General features: G+C 35.3%; 1 protein-coding gene across 1 annotated transcript in view; it reads right to left on the minus strand.

Annotated features, from left to right (window-relative positions):
• Positions 1 to 15,024, minus strand: part of LOC105223151 (neuropeptide SIFamide receptor) — a 31,637-nt gene that overhangs the window by 13,295 nt on the left and 3,318 nt on the right. The window contains exon 2 of the mRNA XM_049450634.1: positions 11,656 to 12,631. Coding sequence (XP_049306591.1) covers positions 11,656 to 12,619 — 964 coding nt within the window. The 5' untranslated portion in view covers positions 12,620 to 12,631. The remainder of the gene's footprint in view (positions 1 to 11,655; positions 12,632 to 15,024) is intronic.

The raw sequence follows: 15,024 nt of genomic DNA on the forward strand, positions 1-15,024 counted from the left end.
ACACACAACCACATTATATGTGCACATACTGTATAAATTGCAGATGCATATAAATCAAGCAAGAATCTCGTACACGTAAATGCCTTATCAGCAGAAAAGTAGATGAAGTGCTCTTGACTTTGCACCTACTTATGTAGATGCGTCGAGTACATTTATCTGCCTGTATGTATGTAGGTGTATGCGAGTATGTTTATTATGTACTTGTACAGCACACTGCTTTCTCAAGCCTGCTTTAAAATGTCATTCAACAAATGTTGCGTATACGCCGTGAAGGACGAGAGATGCTATTGCATTGGCATTGATGAGCCATGCATACAAAAATATGGATATAAGCTTTTTTGCGTATATATGTGTGCATATATAGGGGTATATAATTCAAATATGTGCAGGTGAACAAAATGTCATTACCTCCAAAGTGAGTTAAGAGCGCAAAGAAAAAAGATGAAATCACATTCTTAACACTTAATTACACCTGAGGTTAATATGTGTCCTTAAGGACGCTGGACGGTAACAAAGTAATACCTATTAAATCGTTGTGATATATGTGGGGCTATATAATTTGACCAGCATTTAAATTAATGCTTTTAAGGGCAATAAAAGGCACGTGTGCTAAAGAGATAACAAGTTCAATAACAGTTATTTACTAACATAAATATTTACCAAAAAAGTAACGTATCGTTTGTGAAGCAAAAGATATTTGAAAATATTTAATAGTTCAGTTTCGCTTTTCGTAAAAATTTCGTGAGTATTTAAATTGGGAACTAATAGCAATCAGTTCACAGCAACTCAACTTATTAAAATAGCAAACAGCGCCAAAATGTAGGCAACATTCTCTACCATTATATACATACTTTTTAGCGCACAATTGAGAAATGTAAAGATTTAATATAATTGTTAACTTTCACGCGTCAATTTTTTAGCTAAAATTTTAAATAAAATTATTTACCTAAAAAAAATTCAAATAGAAAAATTATGTTACTCTGCTGAAATTGATTATCTCACACGTGGATTACACAAATGAGAAAAGCAATTTCGGTGTAAATTAACCGATTACCAACTGAAAATATTCCGCAGCCATAGACAACAATTTCCGTTGGCAATTAATTTTTATTAAATACAGTAAAACCAAAAAGTCATACTCATAAAAGCCACTTTGGTTTTCAGCACCAGGGACTACGTGATAATTGTCGTTGACAAAAGTTATTAAGCATAAAAATGCTTACGGGCATTTAACTCGACATTTCTCCGTTTCCCCTGTTATGAGGAAGATTTTTGCTTTTACTTTTACGAGCAATACAGTAAACACTCTAATTGACTTTCCTCATTGCCCACATGAGCAAAGCTTCCGAATTCGCATTTATATAACGGAAACCGAAAATGCGCCCTATAAACCTTTTCACACACGTGCTCTACGCACACGAATCTTCTTTCATTTCCACATTTGTATCTGTGGATAGGTATGTACCTGTAATGGTGTCGCAATTATTGTTATAACACCAAATTCGTTCATAGCTTTCAATATACTACAAATATAAATTTATTAGCAATAATTTCTTATGTTATTTATCGATAACGTATTACGTGGAGTGTATTCGCGCGAAAAAATGAGTTTGGTTTTGGGCGAATACGAACTCAACACATGTTGGGAGTTTCATTATTATAAAAGTTCCTTTGATTCCTGTTCGACTTTAGTACACTTTTTTATGATGACTTTATTGTATACTTTGAGATGCATAGAAGTTATTGTTAATTGCTGTTTGAAAATAATATAGTACCATAAGTTTATAATTTCTATTTAAAGCAATATACTTGGACTAAATTTTTATACTCTTGCAACCAGTTGCTACAGAGTAGTATTATAGTTTTGTTCATCTAACGATTGTACGTATCACCTAAAACTAAGCGAGATAGATATCGGGTTATATGATCAGGATGACGAGAAAAGTTGAAATCCGGCTGACTGTTTGTGTGTCTGTCCATCCGCCCGTGCCCGAGTAAAAATTGAGATATCTTGATGAAACTTGGTACACAGGTTCGGTAGTACAAAAATGGGCACAATGGGACCACTTCCACTCCCACAAATCGTCATTAAAAATTGAGATATCAGTCTGCAATTTGATACACAGGATCGCAGGAGTTAGGGGCATCTGTGGGCAAATTTTTTTTGAAAAAGTGGGCGTGGACCCGCCCTCTAACAAGTTGAATGTACATATCTCCTAAACCACTAAACCTACAACAACTAAATTCGCTCAGCACGAATATTATAAGAACTTCCACCGACAGTGTGAAAATGGATGAAATCGGAGGATAACCCCGCTTACTCTCCATATAACGGTACTGTTAAAAACTACTAAAAGCACGATAAATCAATAACTAAATACGCTAGAGACGTTTCACCATCGAGATAGTAAGAGACAGCTTTATCGGGGCTGGTATAAAAATTGGACGATGGGCGTGGCACCGCCCACTTTTTGGCAAAATTCCATTTCTCGGAACCCGACCATCTCATTTCGACAAAACTTAGTACACGGCATTCTTTTCATATTCCTATGTCATACCGTAAAAATGGACTAAATCGGACAACAACCACATCTACTTCCCATATAGCACAACTTTAAATTTCACTTTAATCGCTCAGTACACAAATCAAGAAGGAATTAATATAACGAAATAAAACTTTTCAGGAATAATGTCTTTAATGCGTGCCACTTTCTGACCAAAAATTGTTCAAATCCAACAAAAACTGTTCAAGCCCCTATATACCGAATATTTAGACCCCGGTACCTAAAATTCACTTTTGATCGAAAACGTCGGTCAAGGTGTGATATATATAACTGAAATTGAGGAATAATCCTCAAAAATGGGTTGACTCGGACCAATTCCTTTGGCCCCCCTATGTAGTATGTTTTTAATATAAAGATTTTCGAGCTTCGGGGTGACCGAATATAACGGTCAGTGTGTTCGTAACAGTGCATCTTTGTGCCTAAAAAAAATATATTTGAACGAAACTTTTTCTAGCCCCTATATAACTAATATCAGGGTTTTCGAACATCCGGCAGACTTTACTCTATGTGATTGGTTTTACACCTTAAAGTATTACCCTGGCTTTGATTTTTGCATGTTGCAAGAGTATAAAATGCTTGGTTGTACCCGAACTTAGCCCTTCCTTACTTGTGTAATTTAATTATTTTCGTAAAGGAAAAATAAATTGTCGAGTATATATTCCTATGTAAAACATACCTACGAAATTGAAAACTAAAATTGTTTTTTTTTTTTTATTTGTATTTGAGTTTAAGTTAATCCCAGTAGAAGACTGTCATATCACAGGTTTCAATATGATCATTATATAATTATTACATTATAGAGACATTCTTTTGCGCTCTCAAATCGAAGCAAAGAGAATAGGTTAAGAATTTAGATAAGATAGAGCGCAGTACTATATTTCATTAACATTCTTTTGATCCGTTCACCTCATCGAACTTAGCTTGTCTTACGCTGTAATTGTTACTTCTTTGCGAAATTTTTTTAGTTATTCTTAATTTTTCCGCTCTCGTAGAGAAAAAAATTAGTATGTGTAGTGTTTTCTTCAAGGCAGTGCTGCATGACAATTTTAATAACAATTGTCTGATATTAGTAAACCATACTTCAAAAAAAATTTAATACTAAATGATTTTAAACTTGCAAAAAATATTAGAGCTACGGCCATTGTGAATGCCGGTTTGTGAGTTTGATGCATTTAATAGATAAGCTAGCATAGACACACACTTTTTGTTTAAGAGTTTTGTTTTAAGTGTTATTTTAAGTGAAACACATACCTTTTAGTATATTATATATAAGTATATGTATATATACTAAAGTCATGCATACATTTAAACTTAAATTTCTGATATTTCAACACGACTACATCTGTTTGTATGGATGTGTATGTGTGCAATACGACTATAAAATCGCCGACGTTGCTGTCAATGTTGACATAAACATGAAAGTGATTGTTATTGCACTGCCGGGTTGCATCGACAATAGCAGTTGCAACGCGAATAACCCTGACGATTAGGTCATTGAGCAAAATATTTAGGTCAATTTAACCAGCCGCAAATAGCCTTGGATTCACCAATATAACCTTTCACCTGCCCGCCATACCGTCTGTCATGCCGTCGCATATACATAACTACCATAAGTATCGGTACCACCTACATTGCTGCAGCACACGCCTTCTTGCTGCTTACCACAGACACATTTGTGCACATACACATACACACACACACACGCTTGGGTAGACTAGTGTACGTGCTGATAGTGATTTTGTGGTTTGAGTGGTGCATTCCAAGAGGCTCTTTGCAGACAGCTGCCGCCCAGAAGCAGCAAGTTGGACGCTCTTCACTTGTATGTGCCGAGTATGGGTAAAAAAATATACTTGATTCTGTTCGGTGGGCGGTAGTTGATGGAGGTGCAACATTGTTTTCACACCGCCCTCGGTTGAAACGTGTGTGCATAACTGCAGGGAAGTAAGTGTTTTAGGGAGGATCCCCCACTTTCTTAATTTCATTTCTCATTGAGCACGCTATCATTCGCGTAGATTTTCATTGCTTTCAATGCTCGTAAATGCCAACCCACTTTCACGCATATCTACATATGTACATACTCTGCCATATCAATATATATGTACCCCTTATATATTGGTAGACGACGTTTACCAACGCCGCCGCGGCAGCAGCAAAGTAAGTTCCTATCACTTTTGCCGTTACCAAAAGACCTTCGGTGTCAAACCGACTCCTATCAACAACTGCCTGCCTGCAGTGCATTTGACCTCCGAACATTTACCATTTACCATCGGAGCCATAAAATAATAGTCATCAGCTATCAACAAAACGGCTGTCGCGTCTGAGTACAAGTCTGCTCGTCATTGTTACTCGCCTTTTTATGCAATTTTGCAATTTATAGGCATCTACTACATTCCTCAATGCCTGTGTACATATGTATAGGTGTATGCTTGCGGCGGCTTAACAGTTATTTTACATTTGCGGGCTGTCATACTCAGTGCATTAACAAGCAAGTGAGCGGAGAAAGGAGCAAATAATCGTTCAGTTGTTAACTAGTACGATGGGTTGTCAAGCTCCCTTGCTTATATGATTTTTAAAACGTTTTCGAGCCTCAATCACATAACGCCATTTATGTGTGTGTGTGAAATTATTCAAATAATGTATGTATGTATGTACAAATGTATTATTAAAAAATGAAACTAGAGCATTGATTTCTTATTTATAACTTATTTGCATATTTTTAGAAGTACAAATGAGGGGTATGCCTCTTTTTAGTGTTTGAAATATTTGTTTTGTTAATATAAATATATATATTATTATTTTTAAATAATCTTCGTTTTTAACTCCATGTATATCAATTAAGCAAGAAAAAATGCTAAGAATATTTCAGATGGGATTTATTAAAAAAAAATGAAAGAAGTCTTGAAATTTTGAACTTATTTAATATTTTCATTTTATTATTATTATTTTATTCATTTATTATATTCATATTTTCGACGTTAAAAGAAAAGATAGAGTTAAAAAAGTTAATTTATATTTATGTTTTTGGTACTTAACATCGTATAAAATTGTAATGCACCTTTCCTAAGGTTCAACCTAGGGGAAATCAAGGTAGAACAACCCAAAATTTCACTGTAGGAAAAAGGGTTTGATGTTTCTATGATCCCCAGAATACTTTTTATTTGTAGAGAATTTTAATTTTTATGTTACGAAATTTTGGAAAAAAGTTCAAAAATAATGGATAATTTCTAGGTAATATTTTTCAAATTCTATAACGAAACCAACACCTGCAAGAATGTGTTTTTGCAGTCAAAATAAGAGTTCTTACAATGCTTAGTTTTAAATAAGTTCTTGTTCTATATTAAATTCAGCTGCTGTTTTTCTAATACAAGTATTTCTTAAGAGGTTACATAGGTTTACGGGTTCCAAAAATCGACTGTTTTTATTGTCTTATTAAATTCTACAACATCTCTAGAATATTGCCATACAGACTTGAAATTTTTGCGCTCGAGGCTAGCTAGGCTAAACACATTTTTCTCGAAACTGTGTTTTTGAAGTCGGTTGGTAAGATTTCTCGAGAAATACTCAACCGATCTTCATAATATTTTACACAGGCCTTTGAGGTAGAGGTCTTAAAGACTTGGACGCAGGATTTTATTTCGATTACAACTATTTGAAAAAAAATATCGCGAAAATTTCATTTTTTGTAAATATGTCTGTCAAAAATCCACTTTTCAGGTCTTTTACTTCGCTCAAGTTCCAAGTTAAGACTTTAATTAAACACGTATTTTTTTTAATCTAGCTGATCCTGTAAGTAGTTATCCTACCAACGCAGGTGCATCTTTTTTCCGAGAGGTCACCGGAAATGTCGTTGTAATGCCCGAACTTAAAATATTTTTTTTTCCAAAAATTTCAGAATTTCTTTGTTCTTTGTTCGTATTGTATGTTCGTAACAACAAAAAATTTTAATAAATATTTTCATTTTTTGTTTGAGAAAAAAATTGTTGAAAAAATGCTGTTTCTTACCCGAGGAGACCCATGTATTTCCTTAAACAATTATAATTTCTTAAATTGAAAAATATAGTCAGACTTCGAATTAAATTCCGAAAATTGTAATAATTGAGTTTCATTTAAAATGTAGAGTTTTTTTTACAAAAATATTTATTTTAAAACAATTACAGTTCTACCATATAAAATAATAATGTGCAATTATTAAAAAATAATTTATAAATAATAACAATAATTTGCACTAAATGAAAAGAAATATTCAATTAATCGAGAATTTTATTTGTCTGCCTTTCACACGCTAAAAGTTTTATTTCAAATTTGTAGCTATTGTACCTATTTAGAGTAAAATAAACATATGTATTTACGACTATATTAGGTAATACATACATACATTGCACATCAATTCGCATGCAAATGATTTACTAAAAATTGTAAAGAGGGCAATAAACATTTGTTGGAATCGTTGTTAAAATCTATTAAACGCACAAATAAGTCTGCATATGATACACTCTCGACCGAGCCTGATTGCCTCATTTAACCCACCACCCATGGTTCATGCAAATCAACCATCGTCTGCGACTTAGCCTTCGACTGCCTGCTGCCCTGTCAACATTCCGTACACATGTATGTATGTATACGGATCATGGGCAATATGCTAGTGAATGAGAACTTTCATATCAACACACACACACACACGAGTAGACATATACATACATAAATGGAATCTTATTTCTCATCACCTGAAAACTATCGACCCAACACTGTCCAGCAATGGCTCTGAGTTCCTCTGTACTACTCACCACACCTTCTTGCGCTGCTGGCGTCTAAATACCTACCATTCCTCAAATACATACAAGAAACAAATGTATGTACGTGGCACGAATGTACATTGCGCTGACACTTGAACTCGGTAAAGTGTTGAATATATTCTGCTCACCCAATTGACCCACAAAAATTAGACTCAAACTCACAGATTGCCACAAGTTTCTGCTCCTGCTAGGCGCTGTGAAACGGTACATGAATGAGTGGGTATACAATTGCCACGGTACTTTTGCAGATACGTGTGTGTGTATGTTTGTGTGTGTACAGACCCCGACAACTTTTCAAAGCAAATAAAGCGTAGTGTAGAACAAATAAACTTTCGCCTCATGTACATACAAACACATATACATATGCATGTGTGTGGTACATGGTGGAACATGTGAAATTAGGTCAGTACTGTGTCGATGATCCTTTGAATGGCGCTCGGCTCTTGCTGTTTTGTTTTTGTTTTCGCAAGCTTTAGCTTACCACAACAAACACTAAACTATACGAGCAAGCAGACCAATACTGTCTACATTGAAAAAATATGTGTGTGTGTGTGCGGCATATCAGACAAAACCAAGGTACGCTGGCATTTATGATATGAATAAACTTAAGCGTTATGTGCTCTGTACACACACATATTTACATACATGTAGGAGCCACATACAAATAAAAAATTGTATATATGTGTCATTATAATCACTATTGAAACGCTGCAAGACAAAGACTATTAGCGCTGAGCCTTTGAAATTCAATAACAAGCAAACTGTGTAGGCAAAAGGTGAAATTACGAAATCAGTACATGCAAAACTCCATCCAGCGCACATTACAGCTCTATCAGTGACACCAAATATTCTTTGCACTAATGTAGCTGCGAGTGTGTATTAGCGTCTTCATTTTAAAGTCGGTCTAGGCAAATGCCACGCCAACATTGACTAACCCGCCATTTATGGCGACAGCTCATTCACTAAGCGTGGATACACATACATATACTTGTATGGATGTTCATATGGATATATAAATGTACATATGGAAGTATACTCATATACACACACGCACTAACACCCGGTAGAGAATCTCCCAGCAGTTATAATCACACATGAAAATGAGAAGATCATGCGAGTAAATGGATAAATGGTTTCATTTAAGTTCAAATCTTTTTTTTAAACCAATGGTATATTAAACTATTACATTCCAAGAGTTTTGTATATTTTGTAAAGATAAAATTTATTTAAATTTCGGAAATATTTTGGAAAAAGAGTAGAATTGTGAGCTCCTCATGTTCATCTTTGTGCTGGATCGGCCAAATCAAAACAACCAAATTCATTCCTCTGATTATAGTTTTACCCAGACTAATTTATTATTCTAATGGCGGTGGTATCGAAAATTTTTAAACAAAAATTCACTTAAGTTTTAAAAGAAATCTGATTAAAATTTTTATATACTCGTACGGTATTCATCCCTATATATATATACACATATATATTTTAGACGCCTGATGGCATTTATTTTATCATAGGACATCTTCGAAAAGTTTAGTAGTTAAAAGCAGTACTACCGAATTCAATTTTTACACCGATTTTGTGAACTTTATAAATTTTGGGATTAAAAAAGAGATTTTCAATTTTATATTACCTCCGACTTTTCCTGTTAGGATTTACAAACTTCTTGGCAAACTTAATATTCTCTTTTCAGCCTATAGAAATTTCTATAGTCTTATGTATTATGGTTCCTAATCCTCGTTAAATGGACCAGTTCAATGCTAGCGGACTTCCTAACGGTTTTGCAAAAGTATACCAAACTCTATATAAAAGCAAAAACTGTGGCATTGTGTGATTATACGCCTAGGTGCGTGTGTGGTTAAAGATTACTAAAATTTTTGGTTTCAAAAAGGAATTCGCATCACGAAAGCAGCAAAATATAAATAATGCGGCTTTGAAGTACCCCGAAAATGTGTAATGAAACGTAAAATTGAAAAATATGCAAAGATATACATAAGTACTTAATTTTAATGCTTAACTAAGCACAGATGTGTGCAATTCAACTGCTTGCATGACGATAATCTTATTAAGACTACGTAATGTTTAGAATATATGAGCCATTGTTTGTAGATGCGTGTGTGTATGTATTTGCCAAGCGACTTTGTCTTATTTCTTTTAGAACAGAAGCAATGCTATGTAAGTCTTATTTATAACTTTGCCTGTCATTATTATTGAAGGACATGGGATTGATATCAAGTGTTTGTAAGTACCGCTGAAAATATGTATATGTACATGCAATCATATATACTTATCATTTATGTGTGTATACTTTAATGCGGTACTTTTCTTGCCGCAATTCCAATTATAAAGCAAATCACTGGCATTAAGTGTTACGTAGCGATTATCTAAACTTAAATTTTTTTATATGTCTGCTATATATATTGGGATAATGTCTATTTTTACACTTCAGAAAAAAGCTTTCCATTAAATGACGCTGTCGAAAATAATCTGCAAAAGTCATCATAGCTCATTAATGTTTAGGTAGTTAACTTTTTATGCATTTACCGAAATAAAGCGAATCAATCATTTTTTTTTATACTGTGAAACAGCAAATTGTCTTTCACTCTGTTATTTTTTAAGAAGAGACAAATAAACATGCTTTTATTTGTATTTAGGCGCCACAACCTCTAGCATTACTTGCGAAAATTTAGTTTTGTTGCTTGAAATCGTTTAAGGCTAAACAAATATTGTTAAGGAAAAGTTCTTTACTGTTCTAAAGAAGAGCTTTAAAGTCATTGACACAAGTGTGAATATCAGTATATGAATTTCTTAAAGATAATAATTGGTTTTCACGTTAATGTTCTGTAACGTGTTGCAATGCCTAGCTCTTCTGTTTGAAAAATATTTACCGAGTTTTGTAGACCAAAGACGAATGCTTGTGTACCGAATTCATTTTGACTCACTTAATCTATAAAAGACCAGTTTTAAATAATTTTTTGGACATGTTTTTTGTTTGTAAATTAGTCCCTCCTGATACGTGCTCAACATGGCGTATAAGCAACTTTTGGGTTGAGCACATATAAACCGTGCATACCATCTGGTCATATTTCACCAGAACTGTTAATAGAAAATTACATTTTCACGAGCTATCAAAATAGCCTCCGGAGCTAATACAAGCACGTCAACGATTATATGTAATTCAATTTTCTATACACTTGTTATAAGCCTCGGGTGCCATAGCCTTAAATGTCTTCGTCGAATTTTGTTTTATTATTTTTTTTTTTGATTTCGACACAATTTTGGAGCGTCTTTGGCTAGTTTGCACTTCATATAGTTGGATAGTTTCCACTTCATATAAAAAGCTACGTCTCATCCTCATGAGGCATGAGGCAAGTTTTCGATAACTGCACGACCTTTGCTTTGTGCCACGCAAATATTGTATTGTGATAAGTCAGACTTCCCAAAACACTTTTGCAACATTTGCAATGATTCTGTACACGTAATTCAATTGGAAACGTTTCAAGCAAACTCATTGTTATATTTAATTAATCCCATTATTAAAATCGGCCTATAAATTTTTCGCGTTGTAAACAAACAGCTGTCCAAATGCACTCTGATTGACATGAAGATCAAACTACCACCACTCCGAATATTCATATAAATGATATATATTAAACTAGTGGATTCGGCCACACGTTGCTATTCAATATAGTGAAAATTTTATTTGCGAATAAAGGCGAAAATGTTATTGTCAGTATAAAAATCCAAGGGATTGTACTTGAGATTTAATTTTGAATATGTTCATACAAATTCAAATTTCATAGGATAAAATAACGAATTTAAGGCCGCTTTCTCAACCTTGCCTGGTTACCAGCCTTTCTTAATAGAATTGTCGGCTTAATAAATAGATGTTCTTAATAAACATCAACTAATTGTGGGACCGGACAATGTGCATGGTTAATGAAGATGTCCGCTTAATAGAGCTTCCACTGTGACACATAATCTTTATATATAAAAATTATTTGTTTTTATTAATGATTTTTGATATTCCTTTAAGGGATTCAATGCGAGCGAAGCCGCGGATAAACTACTATACAACAAAAGTTATGTTTTCCGAGAGAAAAGAATTTAATTGCTTCTCTGGTTATTATAAAATTACAAGGTTGTAATAAAATTATTCTAGCAATTGAATAACTGGCTCCAAGTCATAATCCAAATTTTTGATTTACGACTATATGAAACATCTTCCGAAAACTAGCTCTTATTATAGGAAAAAGTAATTGAATTTATAATGAGTTGAGAAAAGTATGAAATATACTCACGCACAAAAATGTTGCTCATCAACGTGGCGGGCAAACAAAACACAATCACCAATATATCAGCAATCGCCAAGTTGACAATAAAATAATTGGTGACCGTACGCATTCGTGGCGCCCGCAATACAACAGCAATCACAAAGCTATTGCCAACCAAGCCAACCAGAAACACAATAATATAGGCAAAGCAATAGACAATTGTCATTGTCAGCGAGTGGCGGTAGAGCACATCGAAGTCGGTCGCGCCATGCTCCCAATAGACCGTATCATTATCAGCAGTCGGCAGCAATACTGTTGGCGTCGACATTGTTTCGACGGCGGCGGTGAAAGTGGAGGATGGTGATATATCTGCCAACAAATTGGCATAAAAGCTCGTTAAAGTTGCACCACTCTGCACATCTGCTGGCAAACGATCGACCTGCAGGTCTTCAGTTCTAAACGCATTCGGCGAACCCGTCACCGTGGCGGTGGCGGTCGTCATAACCGAACCCAACAATGTATCCATTACCAGATTGCTGGGCGGTGCATTTTGTTGTAAGACTGTTTCGTTTTTTGTGTAAAGAGTTGTAAGCGCGGCAGGTGACATGATGATGTTTGCATTGAGTGGCGATACCGACATGTTCACGTCATTGGTCGCCGTCTCATTTGAGGCGTGCAATAGATCGTTATTCATTTCGGTGAATTGCTCAACATATTCGGGATTTAGCAGTAAATCTAAAAAATTATTTGTGATATTAACGCGCTGCTCGGCTAAGTCGGTCGCATTCGGTATTGCTGTGGGCTCGATATCATTGTTCTCTCGAACGAGTTGTAAACTCGTGCCGATTGTTGCTTTCTGATTGCTGCTGTCATATTTCGATGTGGGAACTGGCGTTCTATTGCGGAGAGGTTTCAACAAATTCGTACCATTTAAATGTTTGTACTTTTGTAGTTTCTTCAGAATATTTTGTGGATCGGCCGATGCTACCATAGTTGAGCTGATCTGCGGAAGGAAAGTAAAAATATAGCTATATTAGAAAAGTAATGAATTGGCAATGTGATATTTGAATATTATATACATATGTATACACAATCCATTTTTATAAAATCTGAAAGAAATGAGTTTCTATCAGTAAAAATTTGAACACTTATCTTACAGAGTTTTTCCACTATTAGTGGTAAAGCCTTTTGATTTTTTATTCTCAAGTAACTCAAATCTTTGCTGTTTGTGACATTTTACATATGTATATCAAAAAAAATTCACAGAGGTACATACGGTAAAAAACTCTCATAACCTCTACATTTTTATGTTATAGTGAAAATTAGTGAAATCGGACTACAACCACGCCTAATTCCCATACAACATAAAATTAGGTTCCCTGACTCTTTCCTTTGAGATGTACAGGGTGTGTCGGGAAAGTAATATTTTCCAGTCACGACTGGACTTCGAAGCATGCGCCCACCGACTGGATTCGGTATAGGGCGTTCCTAATTAACGATCGAGCGGCTGGTCAGTTGTGCTGCAAGCCGAAAATGCAGCGTTCGCTAGAAGAGAGGTACGCGATTAAATTATTTATAAAACTCGGTAAATCTGCGACAGAGACGTTTGATAAGATCAAGCAGGCTAACCCAGATATTTCTTTAGCAAGAAGTGGTGTATTTTGATGGCACAAGGCCTTTTTGAAGGGCCGGGAAGAGGTCGCTGATGAAGACCGGAAGAATGAACAAATCCAAACTGTAAACGATGCTTTCTTGACAACAAAGGCAAATAAAGGGACATTCCTAAAAAACCGTCAATGCCAAGTTTTACGTGGAAGACCTCAAGAGACTCAAACGAAGGGTCAATTGGGTCCGAAAAGATATCGCAGCCGATTGGAAGTTGCACCACGATAACGCCCGGCTCACACCGTCTTTCAAATGAACAGCTACCTAAACAAGGCCACCGCAAACGCCCTACAGCCCAGATGTGAGCAAGATATACAAGTATATTCGAAATTCAGGGATAATCCTTTCTGTGTGTCAAAACTGGGTTGAATCGGGTCAATAATCCCCTTAGCTTCCATATACCTAACACAACATCGACCAACATGTGAGTTGCCTCAATACTGATAATAGTGTATCGTTGTACCTAAGACGACTGAAATTGGGAGAAAACTTGACCTCGGTCCCAATTAACAAACCTATAACATATGACTTTACGCCATATGAGTATGGAATATGAGGTACCTTAAGAATTATCTGTGAACATTTTATTAGTATGTGGCATTTTAATAGTATGTAGTATTGGAAAAAATAGATAAAATCGGGGCGATACTACCCCAACTCCCATATACTACGTATAATGATTTTCGTTTTTCTAATAAACTTTATGTCGAATATGTAGGTCAGAACATGAGTATATATATACATATATAACGGGTGATTTTTTTGAGGTTAGGATTTTCATGCATTAGTATTTGACAGATCACGTGGGATTTCAGACATGGTGTCAAAGAGAAAGATGCTCAGTATGCTTTGACATTTCATCATGAATAGACTTACTAACGAGCAACGCTTGCAAATCATTGAATTTAATTACCAAAATCAGTGTTCGGTTCGAAATGTGTTTCGCGCTTTACGTCCGACAAATATTGATCAGCGATGAGGCTCATTTCTGGTTGAATGGCTACGTAAATAAGCAAAATTGCCGCATTTGGGGTGAAGAGCAACCAGAAGCCGTTCAAGAACTGCCCATGCATCCCGAAAAATGCACTGTTTGGTGTGGTTTGTACGCTGGTGGAATCATTGGACCGTATTTTTTCAAAGATGCTGTTGGACGCAACGTTACGGTGAATGGCGATCGCTATCGTTCGATGCTAACAAACTTTTTGTTGCCAAAAATGGAAGAACTGAACTTGGTTGACATGTGGTTTCAACAAGATGGCGCTACATGCCACACAGCTCGCGATTCTATGGCCATTTTGAAGGAAAACTTCGGACAACAATTCATCTCAAGAAATGGACCCGTAAGTTGGCCACCAAGATCATGCGATTTAACGCCTTTAGACTATTTTTTGTGGGGCTACGTCAAGTCTAAAGTCTACAGAAATAAGCCAGCAACTATTCCAGCTTTGGAAGACAACATTTCCGAAGAATTTGGGCTATTCCGGCCGAAATGCTCGAAAAAGTTGCCCAAAATTGGACTTTCCGAATGGACCACCTAAGACGCAGCCGCGGTCAACATTTAAATGAAATTATCTTCAAAAAGTAAATGTCATGAACCAATCTAACGTTTCAAATAAAGAACCGATGAGATTTTGCAAATTTTATGCGTTTTTTTTTTTAAAAAAATTTATCAAGCTTTAAAAAAATCACCCTTTATAAATGTCGAACCTCTATAAATCGTACTCTTGAATT

Source organism: Bactrocera dorsalis, chromosome 2 (assembly GCF_023373825.1).
Source record: "Bactrocera dorsalis isolate Fly_Bdor chromosome 2, ASM2337382v1, whole genome shotgun sequence".
Taxonomy (NCBI): Eukaryota; Metazoa; Arthropoda; class Insecta; order Diptera; family Tephritidae; genus Bactrocera; species Bactrocera dorsalis.